At 50.0% G+C, this 18,940-nt stretch overlaps 1 protein-coding gene across 1 annotated transcript in view; it reads left to right on the forward strand.

Annotated features, from left to right (window-relative positions):
- The first annotated feature begins 852 nt into the window (after window positions 1–852).
- LOC134342558 (MAM domain-containing glycosylphosphatidylinositol anchor protein 1-like) overlaps window positions 853–18,940 on the forward strand; it is a 49,883-nt gene continuing 31,795 nt past the window's right edge. The window contains exons 1-4 of the mRNA XM_063040846.1: window positions 853–1,059; window positions 1,746–1,885; window positions 12,086–12,260; window positions 17,136–17,335. Of these exons, the coding sequence (XP_062896916.1) occupies window positions 987–1,059; window positions 1,746–1,885; window positions 12,086–12,260; window positions 17,136–17,335 (588 nt within the window). The 5' untranslated portion in view covers window positions 853–986. The remainder of the gene's footprint in view (window positions 1,060–1,745; window positions 1,886–12,085; window positions 12,261–17,135; window positions 17,336–18,940) is intronic.

Below are 18,940 nucleotides of genomic sequence, written 5' to 3' on the forward strand. Positions count from 1 at the left end.
AAAAGGAGAGAGGGGAGGGGAATGGGAGAGGGGAGGGGAGAGAGGGGAGAGGGGAAGGGGAAGGGGAGGGGGAAGGGGTGGGGGAAGGGGAAGGGGTGGGGGAAGGGGAAGGGGATGGGGAGGGGATGGGGATGGGGAGGGGGAGGAGGAAGAGGAGGAAGAGGAGGAGGAAGAGGAGGGGGAAGGGGAGGAGATGGGGAGAGGGGATGTGGGTAGGGGAAGGGGAGAGGGGAAGGGGGAGAGGATGGGGGATGGGGAGAGGGGATGGGGAGAGGGAATGTGGGGAGGGGAAGGGGAGAGGGGAAGGGGAGAGGGGAAGGGGAGAGGGGAAGGGGAGAGGGGAAGGGGAGGAGGAAGGGGAGAGGGGATGGGGAGAGGGGAAGGGGGATGGGGAGAGGGGATGGGAGGGGATGGGGAGAGGGGATGGGGAAGGGGAGAGGGAAGGGGAGAGGGAAGGGGAGAGGGAAGGGGAGATGGGTGGGGGAGGGGGAGGGGAGAAAGCGGAGGAGAGCAGGAGGGGAGAGAGGGGGTGGGAGGGGAAGAGATGGGTAGGTGAGAGATGGGGAAGGGGAGAGGGGGTGGGGAGAGAGAAGGAGGGGAGAGAGAAGGAGGGGAGAGAGAGGGAGGGGAGAGAGAAGGAGGGGAGAGAGAAGGAGGGGAGAGAGAAGAAGGGGAGTGAGGGAGGGATGAGAGTTTAAAAGATAGTCGACAGTCGTGCGGGGGATGTGAAAGGGCGGGAGGGGAGTGGGTGAGAGGAGAGTGAGTCGACGGGAGGGGGATGGGGGGAATGTGAAAGGGAGGGAGGAGGAGGAGCGGGGAGGAGCGACAGAGAGACGGAGACAGAAACGGAGCAGAGGTGCTCGGCGCTGGGAGCCGGAGCGACGGTCGGACTGTTACCGGGACTGGGAGTCGGAGCGGAGGCGAAGCGGGAGACGGTAGCGGAGTGGAGCAGGGAGCCGGGCGAGGGAATCCGGAGCGGAGCGGCGATGGAGCGCCGGCTGCTGCGGGCTCTGACTCTCGCTCTGCTGCTCGGTACCGCTCAGGGACAGGGGGTGTACGGTGAGTGAGGCCGGCAGTGGGGTCCCGGAGCCCGACCCCCCCAACCCACCTACGCACCACCACTCACCTCACCACCCGACCCTCACCTCACCACCGACCCTCCCCACCACCCCTCACCTCACCACTACACGACCCACAACCACCGAGCCAGACCTGACACACCCCCGACACACCGAGCCACCCAGAGACCGCACCGGACACCGATTCCTTCCCCCTTCCCCGGACTCAGACCTGGAGAGACCCGGGGGTCCGGGGGTTCGGGGGTAATGACACCGACAGAGTGTGAGATGAAGGGAAAGAGTCAACCACACAGTCGAGAGAAACAAGGAAGGGGGCGGGTGGGGGGTTTAAGTGACTGAGGAGGGCAGGAGGAAAGGGAGAAAAGGGTTTGAGGCTGAAGGGGAAGGGAGAGAGGCAGGAAGGGGTAGAGGTGTACGGCGAGGAGGGCAGTGGGTAAGGAAGGAAGGAGTGAGGGTGGGAAGGGGGAGAGGGTGAGGAGGAACTCACCTCCCCATTGACCCTGTCGTTTGCTCCACGGCTCCAGCAAATACAAGCTGGGGGGTTTAGGGTAAGGGATGGAGGGAAGGTGGAGAAAGAGGAAGGGAGGGAGGAAGGACCCTCCCCATTCACTAACCAGGGACTGACCCTACTCTGACCCCTTCTGTATCCCTGCCTTGTGTCCACAGCTCCGGCCAACGCGCGGATCGTGCACTCGGGCCAGGCCTGCGTGGTGAAGGACGACAACCTGAGCGAACGGGTCTACACCATCCGAGAGGGCAGCACCCTGGTCCTCGTCTGCCTCGTCACAGGGCACCCTCGGCCACAGGTACCCCCGCCTGCCCCTGGCCACAGCGCAACACCCTCAGCTCCCCACAGGGCTAGTGGAGAGGTTGTGTGGAGGGGTGGGGGTAGATCACGGGGAGGGTCATTGGGCAAGGAGATCGTGGGGCGAGGGATTCAGTTAGGTTCTCATTCATATAAGAACATAGGACATCGGAACAGAACCAGGCCATTCGGCCCATCAACTCTGCTCCCGCCTTTCCATCATGCCTGATTTATTATCCCTCTCAACCCCTTTCTTCTGCCTTCTCCCTGTAACCTTTGTCACCCTTACTAATCATGAGCGCATCAACCTCTACTTTAAATATACCAAATGACTTGGCCTCCACAGCCGTCTGTGGTGATACCTCCTGATTCCCCACAGAGGTTCCACTAATGCTTCCTACAGGGACCTGATCCTTCCCTGGCCTTCTATCTTGCTCCAAATGGACTTAATAGATGACTCATAGAACACTACAGGTCCTTCAGGTCATGATGTTCTGCCAACATTTTAACCCTTTCCTCCTATATAGCCCTCTATTTTTCTATCATCCATGTGCCTATCTAGGAGTTTCTAAGTATCGCTAATCTATCTGCCTCTACCACCACCTCTGGCAGGGTGTTCCCTGTGTAATAAAATTACCTATGAAATTCCCCTCGTACTTTTCTCCAATCCTCTCGTTAGCCATTTCCATCCTGGGAAAGTGTCTCAGACTATACACCTTTATCAAGTCACCTCTCATCCTTCTTCGCTCCAAAGGGATAAGCCCTAGCTCACTGAAATTTTCCTCATAACCTATGCTCTCCAATCCAGGTGGTAAATTTCATCTGCACCCTCTCTAAAGATTCAATGTCCTTCCTATAAATGAGGCAAGCAGAACTGAACACAATGCTCCAAGTGTGGTCTAATCAGGGTTTTACAGAGCTGCAGCATTACCTAGTAGCTCCTGAACTCAATCCCCCAACCAATGAAGGCCAACATACCAGACACCTTCTTAACAACCCTATCAACTTGTGTAGTAACTTTGAGGGAGCTATGGATGCTGACCTCAAGATTCCTCTGATCCTTCATGCAGCTAAGAATCTTGTCATTAATACTGAATTCTGCTTTCAAATTCTACCTTCCAAAGTGAATCACTTCACACCTTTCCAGGTTCTTCTATCTGACACGTCTCAGCCCAGCTGTCATGGGCTCCACAGTGACCACTTGTAACCCATGACAACCTTCAACACTATCCAAAACACCACCAGCCTTTGCGTTATCTGAAAACTCAGTCACCCACCCTTCTACTTCTTCATCCAAGTCATTTATAAAAATCACAAAAAGCAGGAGTCCCAGACCAGATCAGTGCAGAACAGCAGTGGTCACTGATGTCCAGGTAGAAACACCGCATCTAAAACCACCCCTCTGCTTTCTATGGACTAGTCGATTCTGAAACCACACAGCCATTTCCCCCTGGATCCCATGCCTCCTGACTTTCTGAATGAACCTCCCTTAGGGAACTTTATCAAACACCTTACTAAAATCCACATACACCACATCCACTGCTCTACCTTCATCAACGTGCTTTAGCACATACTCAAAGAATTCAGTCAGACTCATGAGGCATGACCTGCCCCTCACAGTGCCATACTGACTATCCCTAATCAGACTACGTTTCTCCAAATGCTCGTAAATCCTGTCTCTAAGAATCTTCTGCAATAATTTGCCCACCACTGAAGTAAGACCCACTGGTCTATAATGCCTACTCCCTTTCTTGAACTAAGGTTTTAAGTTGTCCTTAATCCTACTTGCTAAGGTCATTTCATGCTCCCTTTTTGACCACAATGTTCTCCTGCATCCCCAATAAACCTCATATGGTTCGATACTGATTTCCCATACCTGAGGTACCCTTCTGTCCCCTGATCAAACCTTAAGCGTCCATCATTAACCAGGGTTCCCTGAACTTACTATCTTCAGGGTCACAATGTCTTTGAGCTCTCAGTGTCTCTCTTCCTTTCACTTTTCAGATGCTGTTCCCCTCCAGCAGCTGCTCTCGATCTCCCTCTCCCAGGTCCTGTCTCCCTCCTGCCCCAGCTCGAGATCCAGCTTTATCTCTTTCCATGACTACGTCAGAATCAGGTTTAATATCACTGACGTACTGTACATCATGAAATTTGTTGTCTTACAGCAGCAGTACACTGCAACACATAATAATAAAAAACTATAAATTACAATAAGAAATATATAGAAACATAGAAACATAGAAAATAGGTGCAGGAGTAGGCCATTCGGCCCTTCGAGCCTGCACCGCCATTTATTATGATCATGGCTGATCATCCAACTCAGAACCCCGCCCCAGCCTTCCCTCCATACCCCCTGACCCCTGTAGCCACAAGGGCCATATCTAACTCCCTCTTAAACATAGCCAATGAACTGGCCTCAACAGTTTCCTGTGGCAGAGAGAGAGAGCAAAAAAAATAATGAGGAAGTGTTCATGGGTTCATTGTCCATTCAGAAATCTGATGGCAGAAGGGAAGAATTTGTTCCTGAATCGCTGAGCTTGTGTCTTCAGAATCCTGTATCTCCCCCTTGATGGCAGGGTTCATGTCCTGGTTGATGAGGGTCCTTTTAGAGGCAATGCCTTTTGAAGATGTCTTAGATGCTAAAGCCCATGATGGAGCTGGCTGAGTTAACAACTTCCTGCACCTTTAAGCTTGCTGCACGATGACGCTGTTCCCAAAGGAGTCATCCATTGACACCAGCCACTTGTCCCTCCTCCTTCCCTAAGATGAGATGAAGAAGAGCCCCTTCCCCAGTAGGACTCCCTAAACACAGCTTCACAAACCCCCCGCCCCCCGAACACATTTTATAAACCGTGCCCCCCGCACTAAGGCCATCCTGCTCATTGTTGAGATGTTATAACCCCGTTCATTCTGAGATCTCGGATTTCTAATTCCTGCTGACTACAGGAGTTGTGACATTACCTTGCAGTTCTACAAGTTGTTGGTGAGGCCACACTTGGAGTATTGTGTACAGTTTTGGCTTCCCTGTTATAGAAATGATGTAGTTAAATTAGAAAGAGTGCAGAAGTGATTTACAAGGATATTGCCAGGACTGAGAGACAGGGAGAGCTTGGCCAGGCAAGGTCTTTATTTCACAGAGCACAGGAGAATGTTTCAACCTTACAGAGATGTTTCAAATTATGAGAGGCATAGATGGTAACAGTCTTTTCCCCAGGGTAGGGGAGACCAAAACAAGGGGGCATAGATTTAGGATGAGAGGGGAAAGATTTAAAAGAGACCAGAGAGGCAGGCTCTTACTCAGAGGATGGTGAGTGTATGGAACAACCTGCCAGAAGAAGTGGTCAAGGCAAATATAATAGAATCATTTAGATTATATGGATTTTAGAGAGGAATTTGACAAGGTCCCTCTTGGTAGGCTCGTCCAGAATGTCAGGAGGCACGGGATTCATGGGGACTTGGGTGCCTGGACTCGGGTGCCCGGACTCGGAACTGGCTTCCCCACAGAAGGCAGAGACTGGCAGTAGATGGAGTGTATTCTGCCTGGTGGTCGGTGACCTGTTCCACAGATGTCTGTCTGGGAGCCCCTGCTCTCTGTGATTTTAGTAAGTGGTTTGGATGAGGAGGTAGAGGGGTGGGTTAGTAAGGTTGCACATGATATGAAGTTTGGTGGCAGTGTAGATAATGTGGAAGGTTGCCATGGGTTACAGCGGGATATTGAGAAGATGCAGAACTGGGCTGAGAAGCGGCAGATGGAGCTTAACCCTGAAAAGTGTGAAGTGATCCAACCACAATTAAGAGAGTCCTGCCAAAAGGTCTCGGCCCAGAACATCGACTGTATTTTTTTCCATTGATGCTGCCTGGCCTGCTGAGTTCCTCCAGCATTTTGTGTGTTGAAAATGTAAAGTGATTCATTTTGGAAGTTTGAACTTGAAGGAAGAATACAGGGTTAATGACAATATTCTTAGCAGTGTAGAGGATCTTGAGGTTAACATGTGTAGACCCTGAAAGTTGCTGTGCAAGTTGATAGGGTGGTTATGAAGGCGTATGGTGTGCTGGCTTTCATTAGTCAAGAGATTCAGTTCGAGAGCTGTATTCAGTTCTGGTCACCTCATTATTGAAGGATGTGGAAGCTTTAGAGAGGGCACAAAGGAGATTTACCAGGATGTTGCTTGGATTAGAGAGCATGCCTTATGAGGATAGGTTAAGCGAGTCAGGGCTTTTCTTTTGGAGCGAAGGAAGAGGAGAGGGGACTGGATGGAGGTGTACAAGGCTATGAGAGGCATAGATCAATTGGATAGCCCCAGACTTTTTTTCAGAGTGGAAATGCCCAATAACAGATATGGTGAGTGGAGGAAAATTTAGAAGAGGTGACAGAGGTAGTTTTTTTTTATTACACAGATTGGTGGATTCCTAGAATACACTGCTGGGAGTGATAGCAACTGATACATTAGGGACATTTAAGAAACTCTTAGGCACTTGGATGAAAAGAAAATGGAAAGTTCTGGGCTATGTAGGAGGGAGGGGCTTCGTTGATCATGGAGTAGGTTTCAATAGGTGAGCTGAAGAGCATGAACTGTGCTGTAGTGTTCTGTTGTATGTTAGGAAGCTCTTGGACAGGTGCCTGAAAAGGCAGGGCTTGGAGGGATGCAGGCCAAACACTGGAAGATGGGATTGGCTGGGTGGATACCACGGGTGGGCATGGGCTAGTTGGGCTGAAGGGCCTGCAACTGTGTAATGTTGCTGCATGAATATTGTGAGGTTGTAGTACAACCCTATCGAAGTGCGTACTGCTGACTGGTACAGTAGGCAGCAGTGGATGATGAGATTACGTAGGCAGGCATGACAGTTAGTACGGGTGAATCAGGCCGTAGAGCCTCCTCTGTGCTGTACAACTCAATGGTAACTTCCCTCATTTGAATCATAGCGATCCATCTCCCCCCCCACCTCCATTCTCCCTGCTCTGTACCCCAACCCGTTCCCACCCATCGCCCTTGCATTAAAACAGTCATCTCAGTCATCCAGTCCTGGTCTGGGCCTTCGCACATCTATCTCCACTTCTGCTCCCCCACCCCACCCCTCACCAGCTGCGTGAGGGTCCCACCCCCAGCCAATGGAGTATAAACCCTTCCCAACACTCTGCGGCTGGTTCAGACCGAGCAGGCCTGTTGGAGTCCAGTGATCCGGAAACAAAGAGCTTTCCCCAAACATCCGCACCTCTTCGCGTCCCCACGGTCACTGGGCACCACCTACAGAGCTACAGAGGGCAGATCCCACAGCAGTCCCCACTCCCCCACATGTCCACCTCTCTCCTCCACACGTCCAGACCTCTCCCCCACGCACCCGCTGCTCTCCCCCCCTCCACATCTTCATCTTTACACCCCCGCAGGTGCGCACCTGTCCTCTGCGTGTGCAGATGCCTGCTCCTATCCCGCCGCAAGTCCGCTCCTGTCTCCCCCCCTCAAACTTCTGCATACCTATGTCCCCGCAAGTGCGCTCCTGTCCCCCGCACGTCCGCACTTCTCCCCTCTCCCCACAGTCTGCACCTCTCTCTCTCTGCATGTGTACACTTGTCACCCTGCACGTGACACATTCTGCATCCCCCCCCCCCCGGTACATCCGCCTCTCTCCCCCACATGTTTTCACCTCTGTTCCCACACTCACTGGGCAGGACCCAAAGACTAGACAGCTTCTCCTTACAGCAGCCACCCTCTCCACCCATATCTGGACCTCGCTCCCATTCCCCACCCTTTGATTACCCAACATCATTAGGATCAATGTCAACTATAACCTCCCAACTTTCCCCTCCCCCTTCTCCCTCACTCCTCCCCCTCCCTCATCTTCTCACCCTCCCTTGCGCTCTTCCCTTCCCCCCTCCCTTCCCTCCTCCATCCCCTTGCCCACCTTCATTCCCCCTCAGCCTCAAGGAGGCGACAACAGCTGCCCTGTGGTGCTGGAAGAGGGAAACCTGGCCTTGCTGCTCCCTCTCAATAGCTGAGCCAGGACCTTTGTTGGGGAGGTAGTGATATGGGGTGGGGTGGGGGGGGTGCTCTCCTGAACTCATACCTGTGCTCACTGCTCCATCTGCTGGTCACACAGGGTAGGGCAGCCTACAACTCCAGGAGACAGAGAAAATTAAAAAAGTGAAGAAAGTTAGAAATATCATGGGAGTGATACAGCATGGAAAAAGGCCCTTCAGCCCAACTTGTCCGTGCCATCCAAGCTGCCTACCTGAGTCAGCCACCATCCTCTGAGTTTAAAACATTGATCCTCTTTAAATGTGTCAAAGTTTGCGGATGATACGAAGATAGGTGGAGGGGTAGGTAGTGCTGAGGAAGCAATGCAAATGCAGAAGGACTTAAACAAATTGAAAGAATGGGCAAAAATGTGGCAGATGGAATACAGTGTTGGGAAATGGACGATAATGCATTTTAGTAAAAGGAACAATAGTGCGGACTGTTACCTAAATGGGAAAAGGTTCAAACATCAGAGGTGCAAAGGGACTTGGGAGTCCCTGTGCAAGATTCCCAGAAGGGTAATTAACAGGTCAAGTCAGTGGTAATATAAAGCAAGAATATAAAACAAAGAGATAATGCTGTGGCTTTATAAGACACTAATCAGACTGCATTTGGAGTATTGTCAACAGTTTTGGGCCTCATATCTCAGAAAGGATATGTTGTCATTGGAGAGGGTCCAGAGGAGGTTCATGAGATGATTTCAGGAATGAGGGGGTTAACATATGAGGAGCGTTTGGCAGCTTTGGACCTCTACCCACTGGAATTTAGAAGAATGCGTGGGGATCTCATTGAAACCTACTTAATGTTGGAAGGACTAGATAGGGTGGATGTGGAGAGGATGTTTCCTATGGTGGGGTATCCAGAAATAGAGGGCAAAGCCTCAAAACTGAGGGGCAACCTTTTAGAACCATAAGACATAAGATTAGAATTAGGCCATTTGGCCCATCGAGTCTACTCCACCATTCAATCATGGCTGATCATTTATTTTCCCCTCCTCAGCCCCACTCCCTGGCCTTCTCCCCGTAACCTTGATTCCATGTCCAATCAAGAACCTATCAAGCTCTGCATTAAATATATCCATCGATCTGGCCTCCACAGCTGCCTGAGGTAATAAGTTCTACACATTCACCACATTTTGGCGAATGAAATTCCTCCACATCTCTGTTTTTAAAGGAACGCCCCTCTAACCTGAGGATGTGCCCTCTTGTCCTAGACTCTCCCATCATGGGAAACATCCTTTCCACATCTACCATGTCCAGGTCTTTCAACATTCAACAGGTTTCAAAGAGAGTCGCCCCTCCCCCACCTTCTAAATTCCTGTGAGTACAGACCGAGAGCGAGATACGAGTTCCTCGTATGATAACCCTTTCATTCCCAGAATCATCCTCGTGAACCTCCTCTGAACCCTCTCCAATACCAGCACATCTTTACTTAGATGAGGAGCCCAAAACTGTTCACAATACTCAAGGTGAGGCCTCACCATTGCTTTATAAAGCCTCAGCATCACATCCCTGCTCTTGTATTCTAGAACTCTTGAAATGAATGCTAACATTGCATTTGCCTTCCTCACCACTGATTCTACCTGCAAGATAACCTTTCGGGTGTTCTGCACAAGGACTCCTAGGTCCCTTTGCATCTCAGACCTTTGGATGCTCTTCCCATCTAGAAAATAGCCTCTGCATTTATTTCTTCTATCAAAGTGCATGACTATGTATTTTCCAAAATTTGTATTTCATTAGCCACTTGCTCACCCATTTTGTCTAAGTCCTTCTGCAGCCTTCTTGTTTCCTCAACACTACCTGCCCCCCCAACCAATCTTCGCATCGTCTGCAAACTTGGCAACAAAGCCATCCATCATCTAAATCAGTGGTCCCCAACCTCCAGGCCACAGTCCGATACCAGGATACATAGAATGCAGCGGTAGCCGGAATGCACCCAGCACATCTTTAAGAAAAAAGCTGAAATAAGCAAGCTAGTTAATTAGGTGCCGCCCAGCACGTAAATGTCAGCCCAGATCAGAGGCGACGCAATCAGCAATGTATCGGTCCGCAGCCTGGAGGTTGTAAATCATTGATATACAGCATAAAAAGTAGTCCCAACACCAACCCCTGAAGAACACCACTAGTCACTGACAGCCAACTAGAAAAGGATCCATTTATTCCTACTTGCTGTCTCCTACCAATCAGCCAATGCTCCAACTGTGCTAGTAACTTTTCTGTAATACCATCAGCTCTCCACTTGGTAAGCAACCTCATGTATGACACCTTGTCAAAGGCCTTCTGAAAGTCCAGATATATAACATCCACTGCACCCCTTTTATCTATCCTACTTGTAATCTCCTCAAAGAATTCCAACAGGTTCACCAGGCAAGATTTTCCCTAAAGGAAACCATGTTGACCTTTTCCTATCTTGTCCTGTGTTACCAAGTACTTCACAACCTCATCCTTAACAACCGACTCCAACATCTTCCCAACCACTGAGGTCAGGCTAACCGGTCTATAATTTCCTTTCTGCTGCCTTCCTCATTTCTTAAAGAGTGGAGTGACATTTACAATTTTCCAGTCCTCTGGCACCATGCTGGAGCCCAATGATTTTTGAAAGATCATTACTAATGCCTCCACAATCTTTACCTCTATCTCTTTCAGAACCCTAGGATGCACTTCATCTGGTCAGGGTGACTTATGCACCTTTAGGTCTTTCTCCCTTGTAATAGTAACTGCACTCACTTCTCTTCCCTCACTCCCTTCAACAACTGGCATAATGCTAGCGCCTTCCACAGTGAAGACTGATGCAAAATACTCATTTAGTTCATCTGCCATCTGCTTGTCCTCCGTTATTATTTCTCTGGCCCTATTTTCTAGTGGTCCTCCATCCACTCTCATCTCTCCTTTATTTTGTTTACATATTTGAAAAAGCTTTTACTATCTGCTTTGATATTGTTTGCTATCTTGCTTTCATATTTCATTTTTTCCCTGCTAATGATTCTTTTAGTTGCTCTCTGTAGGTTTATAAGGAGGAATGTTTTTGAGCCAGAGATTAGTGAAGAAGAATTTGGGACACGCGCCTTCATCAGTCAGGTCATTGAGTGTCGAAGTTGGGATGGTACGTTGCAGTTGGACAGGATGTTGGCGAGGCCACTCCAAAAGTTTTCGCTACCCTGTCACAGCAGTGACATCACTAAGCAGCTAAGTGTGTAAACAAGATCTACAAGGATGTTGCAGGACTTGAGGGTGTGAAGTTGGTAGTTATTCCTTGGAACGTGGCAGATCAAGGGGTGCCGGTACAGAGGGGATGCAAAATCACAAGGGGGACCGATAGGCTGCATGGTCACAGTCTCCTTCCCAGAGGGCATGGTTTTATTGTGGGAGGGGAAAGGCTGAAAAGGGATCTGAAAGGCAACACCTAGACTCTGAGGGTTGGTACACAGTTTGTGTGACTGGTACAGGGATGGGAAAGGGTTAGACGGATATGGGCCGAGCACAGGCAAAGGGGACGAGCTGAGTTGGTCAGCACAGACCAGATGGGCCAAAGGGTCTGCTTGGCTCTGACTGAGGCTTTCTATCTTCAAACTCCCCGACCCTGGGGAAAAAACTGTGACCACTCACCCTATGTAAACCCCTCATGATTCTAGTACCCTCCCTCGCTCATGGGAAAACAGTCCCAGCAGATCCAGTCTCTCCTTACAACTAAAGCCCTCCAGTCCCAGTAACATCCTCATCAACCTTTTCTGCACTCTTTCCACATTAACAAGATCCTCCCTGTGTCCGGCACACCAAGACTCTAACCTGCCTGATGAAGGCCAGTCTGTTAAACTTCTTCTCCACACTGTCTGCCTGAGACACCCTTTGCGGGAACTGGTACTCCCTGTTACTCCCCACAGCCCCCACACACTGAGAATCAAGGGGTTACTGAGGGATATATTTGTGTGTGTGTGGGGGGGAGGGAACGAGGGAAGGGAGAGCACTGTGGGAGGAGTCTGTGCCTTTGTACCGGGAGTTGAGGGTTTCTGTGTCCGGGTGGCGTGTCGGACAAGATGAAGGAGTGAGTTGAGTGGGGGTCCACTACCCCAGGACACAGACACCTACTCCCTGTCTCTCCACTGGAGGGGTGGGTGGGTGGGCTGTGAGGATGGGGTGAAGAACTGCTCCCACCCAGGACACTGACCCCCACTCTCCCCATCCCCACAGGTGCGCTGGACAAAGACGGTGGGCAGCGCGTCGGACCGGCTACAGGAGAGCTCGGTGTTTAACGAGACGCTGCGTATCCCTTCCATCGACCGTGGGCAGGGGGGACGATATTACTGTAAAGCGGAGAACGGGATCGGTGGCCCTGCCATCAAGTCCATTCGAGTAGATGTCCAGTGTGAGTCACTGCTGCCCTCTGACCTTTGCACTTACAGGTCACCTGTCTCACCCACCAGGCCACAACTGACCCTCCATCAGCCCCAGGGCACCAGCTGTCTGGGTCAGGGGTCGGCATTTATTGGGGGAGGGGTCCAGGAATGGTAAGTCAGAGGATTGGAGTCAGGACTAGAGGGCTGGGGTCGGAATTAGGTTTGGTGTCTGGAACGGCGGTCTGGGGTTCAGGTTTGGGTTTGCAGTCGGGATTGGGGTTGGGGCTGAGTTTGGGATTGGGAATGGGTTTGGTGTTGGGAATGCAGATAGGCATCGGGACTGGGATCGTGGTTAGGAATGAGCTCAGATTGGAGACTTTGGGATAGGGAATGGGGTTGGACTGGGTGTCTGGGGTTGAGAATGGGGACTGGAACTGGGGTTTTTGGATTAGGGTCAGAAATAAAATGGGAGTCAAGAATGTGGTCAGATTAGGGGTTTTGAGGTTGGGAATGGGGTCAGGAATAAGGGCTTGGATCGTGTTCAGGAATGGGATCAGAACCAGGGGTGGGACTGGACAGTGGAGACACTAAGGCCGATGTGGCTACGGACTGGTGTGAGAGATATCTGACCTCAGGCGTCTGGGGAGCAAAATGTACAACATCTACTTCAAAATGGACTTGGTCCAGTCACAGCACTCTAACTCCAACTGACCAATCACTGTCTTTCCCTACCCCAGCTAACCAATTACTGCTTTTACCCACCCCAGCTAACTAATCACTGTCCTTCCCCACCCCAACTGACCAATCACTGTCCTTCTTTACCCATGCTGACTAATCAGTGTCCTTCCCCGCCATGGCTGACCAATCACTTTCCTTCTTCATCCCATCTGACCAATCATTGTCTTTCTTTACCCCAGCTGAGCAATCACTGTTCTCCCACTACCAGTGCTCCAGTGCTCAGCAACCTGGCAGAGGGCAGGATCACTGGTGTATAGGGGCCCTCAGCACAGTGCCAAATCTGAGCTGTTATCCCAGACACCTTTTTTCCACGGACCAAAAGCTGTGCTGGGACATCGGAGGAAGTGGTAAACACCCCCATCGGGCTGTCTTGCCTTTGAGGGGTCCTGAGACGAGGGAGGTGGTCCTCATGCTCACCGTCTCACTGGGATACCACATCATAGGGCAGTGGGCAGGTTGGAGACCACCTTGGTTTCTGGGTGTTGAGTTTACAGAAGGATGGGCCAGTGGTTGCTGAGTGTGTTCACACTGAGAACTGCAGCTTGGTGGCCTTCATCTGGGAGCAAAGCCAGTTTCCCAATACTTCTGAACATTAGCTCCTATATCTGAGGAAAGTATCCTCCTACAGTCACTGGGAACAGACATTGGGGGAGGTGGGGGTCCAGTGAGACATCCCCCTACAGTCACCGAGAACAGGTGGAGTGGATCCCAGTGAAGCACACCCCTACAGTCACTGGGAACAGGCAGATGGGTCTTTGCGACGACATCACCCTACAGTCACCGGGAACAGGCGGAGTGAGCCATGGTGATGGCATCACCTCACAGTTACCAGAAACAAGCAGAGTGAGTCCTGTCAATGACATCACCCTACAGTCACTGAGAACAGGTGGCGTGTCCTTGCAATGACATTCCCCTACAGTCACCAGGTACAGGCAGAGTGGATCCTGGTGATTCCATCACCTTACAGTCTGATGTCATATAACTACTTTGATAATTAAGAGAACAAGTGGGGCCGATATTCCCTGCGGCAGACAGTGTGGGATCCCCTGTCACTGTCACAATCTGATCCATGGCATTCCTTGTTACACCAACCCTGGGTACCTTGGACATGTTCTATGGCAGCGACAGGAGATAGTCTGCTCACTGCGTGGTTTGGATCTGCGGCTGGGAACTGCCTTTTGGTGAGGACTCAGTCTTTTTCACCTGTGCTTTAGATTCTCCAGCACCTCTGAGAACGACCCTGCAGTGGAATTGATTCCAGTGAGCTGACAACACTATGCTTCCCCTTAAATCAAAGTATTGCGTACAGGAGATGGGATGCTATGTTGAAGTTGTATAAGATGATGGGGAGGCCTAATTTGGAGTATTGTGTGCAGTTTTGGTCACCTGCCTACAGGAAAGGTGTAAATAAGGTTGAAAGAGTACAGGGAAAATTTACAAGGATATAACAGGGTCTGGAGGACCGCAGTTATAGGGAAAAATTGAATAGGTTAGGACTATATTCCTTAGAATGTTAAAAGATTGAGGGGAGATTTGATAGAGGTATACAAAATTATGACGGATATAGATAGGGTAAATGCAAGCAGACATTTTCCTCTGCGGTTGGGTGGGACTACAACTACAGGTCATGGGTTAAAAGTGAAAGGTGAAAACTTTAAGGGGAACATGAGGGGAAACAACTTCATTCAGAGTGTTGTGAGAGTGTGGAAGGAGTCGTCAGCACAACTGGTGTATGTGAGGTTGATTTCAAAGTTTCAGCAATACTTGGATAGGTACACTGCTGGTAGGGGTATGGAGGCCCATGGTACGGGTGCAGGTTAATGGGAGTAGACAGTTTAAATAGTTTCAACATGGACTAGATGGGCTGAAGGGCCTATTTCTCTGCTGTACTTTTCAGTGACTCTTATTATACACAGCTTAGAACATAAGGGCCATCAAGGAAAGGACCAGGGTCAAAGGAGACAATTTACATCAGGAGCTAAGGGAATACCGAACAAGAAGTTCACATCAGTATGCATCAAGAGGAAGAATGTGGGGGCTAGCCAGATATTTAGGGCATGTTGATGTCAAGAAAGAGGAGATGTTGGATCTGTTGAGGAGCGTTCGGATAATTAGGTCCCAAGGGCCTGATGGGATCTATTGAGGAGATCACTGGGGTTTTGACAGCGAGCTTCGTATCCTCATTAGCCACAGGTGAGATCCCAGAAGACTGAAGAGTAGCCAGTGTTGCTCCTCTTTTGAAAAGCAGTGAACATAAAGGTGAAATTATAGACAGCTGAACCTCATATCAGTGGTAGGAAAATTATTTGACAAGATTTTTAGGGACGGGATTACACACACCCTGAAAAGAATAGATTACTGGGGACAGTCAGCATGATCTTGTGCAGGGCAGGTCATTCTGTGCAAACTTGAATGAGTATTTTGAGGAAGTGACAAAGATGAGTGATGAGGGTAGAGCATTGGATACCTTCTACATAGACTTTGGTAAAGCTTTTGACATTGACCATGGTAGGCTGATGCAGAAGGTTAAGACACATCAGATCCAAGTTTATATTTTGGATTTCAAATTGGCTTGCTCACAGAAGAGGGTAGTGGTGGAGGGATGTTACTGTTACTGGAGATCAGTGGTGTTCCGCAGATATTGGAGCTGGGACCTCTGTTTGTGATATTTATAAACGGTTTGGATGAAGATATACATAGGGTGTCAGATGAGAAAGTTGGAGACAACACAAAGATTGGCAGAGTTGTGGAGTGGAAGAGAAGGTTCAGCTGAATATAGGTCAGTTGGGAATGTGGATGGGGAAATAGCAGATGGAGTTTAAACTGGGCCAATGTGAGGTGTTACACTTTGGGAGGAAAAACATGAGGAAAATATGACAGATGACAAAAGAATTGGATGAAAATGAAGATGGGCGGGTTAGTGACTCTGGAGATGACACAAAAATTGATGGAACAGAAGATTGTACAGGGAGTTGTGAAAAGTTTTAACACAGTGAGTGTCTCACTACCAGTGGACCAGAGACATGGGAGTTAACATCTCACACACAGTGGACGAGGGTCACGGGGTGTTAACATCTCACACTTGGCCAATGGACCAGAGTCACTGGGTGTTAACATCTCACACACGGTGATGGGTGAGGGTCACTGGGTGTTAACATCTCACACATGGCCATTGATAATTCTGCTTCTGTTCTGGATGATTCCATGTTGGGTCTCACTGACTGATCACTGCTGCTGTTCGTGGATCAGCATTGGGACACGTTCCTGTTGTTAAAGCTGATCTACTGTTGTTGGCTCACTGCTTCCAGGGGAGGCTCCTCATAACTAGGAGTGGTCCCTCTCTGCTGGGATTGTTACCTGGGAGAGCCCTCATGTCGGTGTCCTTACCTGGAGCGGTCTCTCATTGCCCTGGTTGTTGCTCATTGTGGGGGGTGGGGGGGGATGGTCCCTCATTGTTGGGAGCGCTGCTGAGTGGTCCGTCACTGTCGAGATCGCTGCCCAGAGCAGTCCATCATTTGCAGGATTGTCACCAGGGATTCTCTCTCATTGCCAGGGTCGTTACCGCCGATGGTCCCTCGTTGCCGGGGCTGTTACCAGGGACGGTCCCTCATTGCCGGGGTCGTTACCAAGGATACTGCCTTAGGCTGGGATCACTGCCTAAGTCAACCCCTCATTGCCAGAGAGACTCACACTACCATTTGCCATGTTAACGAGAGGCTTATTGGTCTAATTGCTCAGTGACAGCTCGTCCTTCTCCTGGGTGCCCTTTCGCAGGAAAGAAGGTCCCTGTTCCCATGGGCCAGACACAGTCTCCCTGACAAAGGGGCTGGTACTTGTTGCTGCCATTTTCAAGGCCATCGCAGGGCCCTGGGCCCATTCCCGGGTGGGTGGGGTGGGGGACTGTGTATGTCACTGGGATCCTTCCCCATTATTGGATGGTTTCCCCCATTAACAGGACCACTCCAGCTCCCTCCGACAGGAGTCTCTGTAAGTGGAACAGTCTCCTCTGTTCCCGGGACCGTACCTTATATTACTGGGATATCCCCCTCTCTCTGACGGTGCCTCTGTTACCGGGGTAACCGCCCCATATGATGGTGCCTCTGTCACCAGGGCTGCCCGTTCCGTTACCGGGATGACTGCCCTCTCTGATGGTGTCTGTGTTGCAGACCTGGACGAGCCGGTGCTGACAGTTCACCAGAGCGTGAGCGACGTCCGCGGCGAGAACTACTACCGGGAGCGCACGGTCTTTCTCCGCTGCACGGTCAGCTCCAACCCCCCCGCACACTTCACCTGGAAACGCGGCGGTCAGATAGTCATTCAGAAACAGGACCAGGGCGTCGACATCTACGAACCGCTCTATACTCAGGTCAGTGGAGTCACCAAGCTCATCGTGCCCTCCTGTACTCCATGCCTCGGTACGAGCTCCCTCCAGACCCCATCCCTCAATATGGAGCTCTCCGAACGCCAGTGCCCACCCTTAACCCTCTGTATACAATCTCCGCACAACCAAGTGCAGATCCAAGAACTTTACCTTACTTTCCTGCACCACCACCCCAGCAGCGCTTTCTGGGCACCTGTGTGAAAAAAACATTCCCTGCACATCTCCTGCGAATGTAACCCCTCTCACTTTAAGTGCGTGTCCTCCAAGCACAGGTTTCCCACGTTTCTCCTTGAGTGATGCTACCCGTTCCCTAGTTATCTCCTTGCTCTTGATGTATGCATTCTCAGACTCCGGGAATGAGCCCTGCCTCTGGATGCATCTGTAATCCCTTACTGATAGTGCAACTCACCCCTGTCTTACCTCCCTCTCTATCTGAAACATCAAAACCCTGGAATATTAAAGTATAAAGTCTTGTCACTCCCTCAGCCAAGTCATAATCCACGTACCGATCCAGGCTATAAGTTCCTCACTCTTACCACTTACCCTGAACATTAAAATACACACACTTCACCCCATTGATTCCTTTGTGTCTATTACCTTACCCCAGCCCGTCCTTCCTCACAGACTGACTGGCCATGACATCCACCTTCCTTTCAATTCCTCCACTTTCTGACCTACTGCTCTGGTTCCCATCCCCCTGCCCAGCTAGTTAGAATGCTCCTGAATAGCTCAAGTCAACCACCGATATAGGATATTAGGATTATAAGATACAGAAACAGAATGAGGCTATTTGGCCCATCAAGTCTGCTCTGCCATTTCATCATGGCTGATCCATTTCCCTCTCAACATATTCTCTTGCCTTCCCCCTGTAAACCTTAATGCCCTGACTAATCAAGAATCTGTGAGTCTTTGCCTTAAATACACCCAATGACTTGGCCTCCACAGCTGTCTGTGACAACGAATTTCACGGATTCACTAGTCCCTGGCTAAAAAAATTCCTCCTCATCTCCATTCTAAATGGCCTTCCCTCTATTCTGAGGCTGTGCCCTCTCATCCTAGACTCCTCCACCATCGGAAATATCTTCTCCACATCTACTCCATCAAGACCTTTCATCATTCAATTGGTTTCAATGAGATCCTCCTCAGTTTTCTGAATTCCAGTGAGTACAGGCCCAGAGACATCAGTTGGTCCTCATATAGTAACTCTTTCATTCCTGGAATCACTCTCATGAACCTCCTCTGAACCCTCTTCTATGTCAGCACATCCTTTCTTAGATAAGGGGCCCCAAACTGCTCAGAATACTCCAAGTGAGGCCTCACCAGTGCCTCATAAATTCTCAGTATTACATCCTTGTTTTTATATTCTAGTCTTCTCAAAATGAATGCTAACATTGCATTTGCCTTCCTCATAACCGATTCAACCTGCAAATTAAACTTTTAGGAATCCTGCACAAGAACTCTGCACCTTGGATTTTTGAACTTTCTCTCCATTTAGAAAATTGTCTATGGTTTTATTTCTTCTGTTAAAGTGCATGGCCATATACTTCCTGCCACTGTATTCCATCTGCCACTTCTTTGCCCCTTCACCTA

The sequence above is a fragment of the Mobula hypostoma genome, chromosome 2 (genome assembly GCF_963921235.1).
Source record: "Mobula hypostoma chromosome 2, sMobHyp1.1, whole genome shotgun sequence".
Lineage (NCBI taxonomy): Eukaryota > Metazoa > Chordata > Chondrichthyes > Myliobatiformes > Myliobatidae > Mobula > Mobula hypostoma.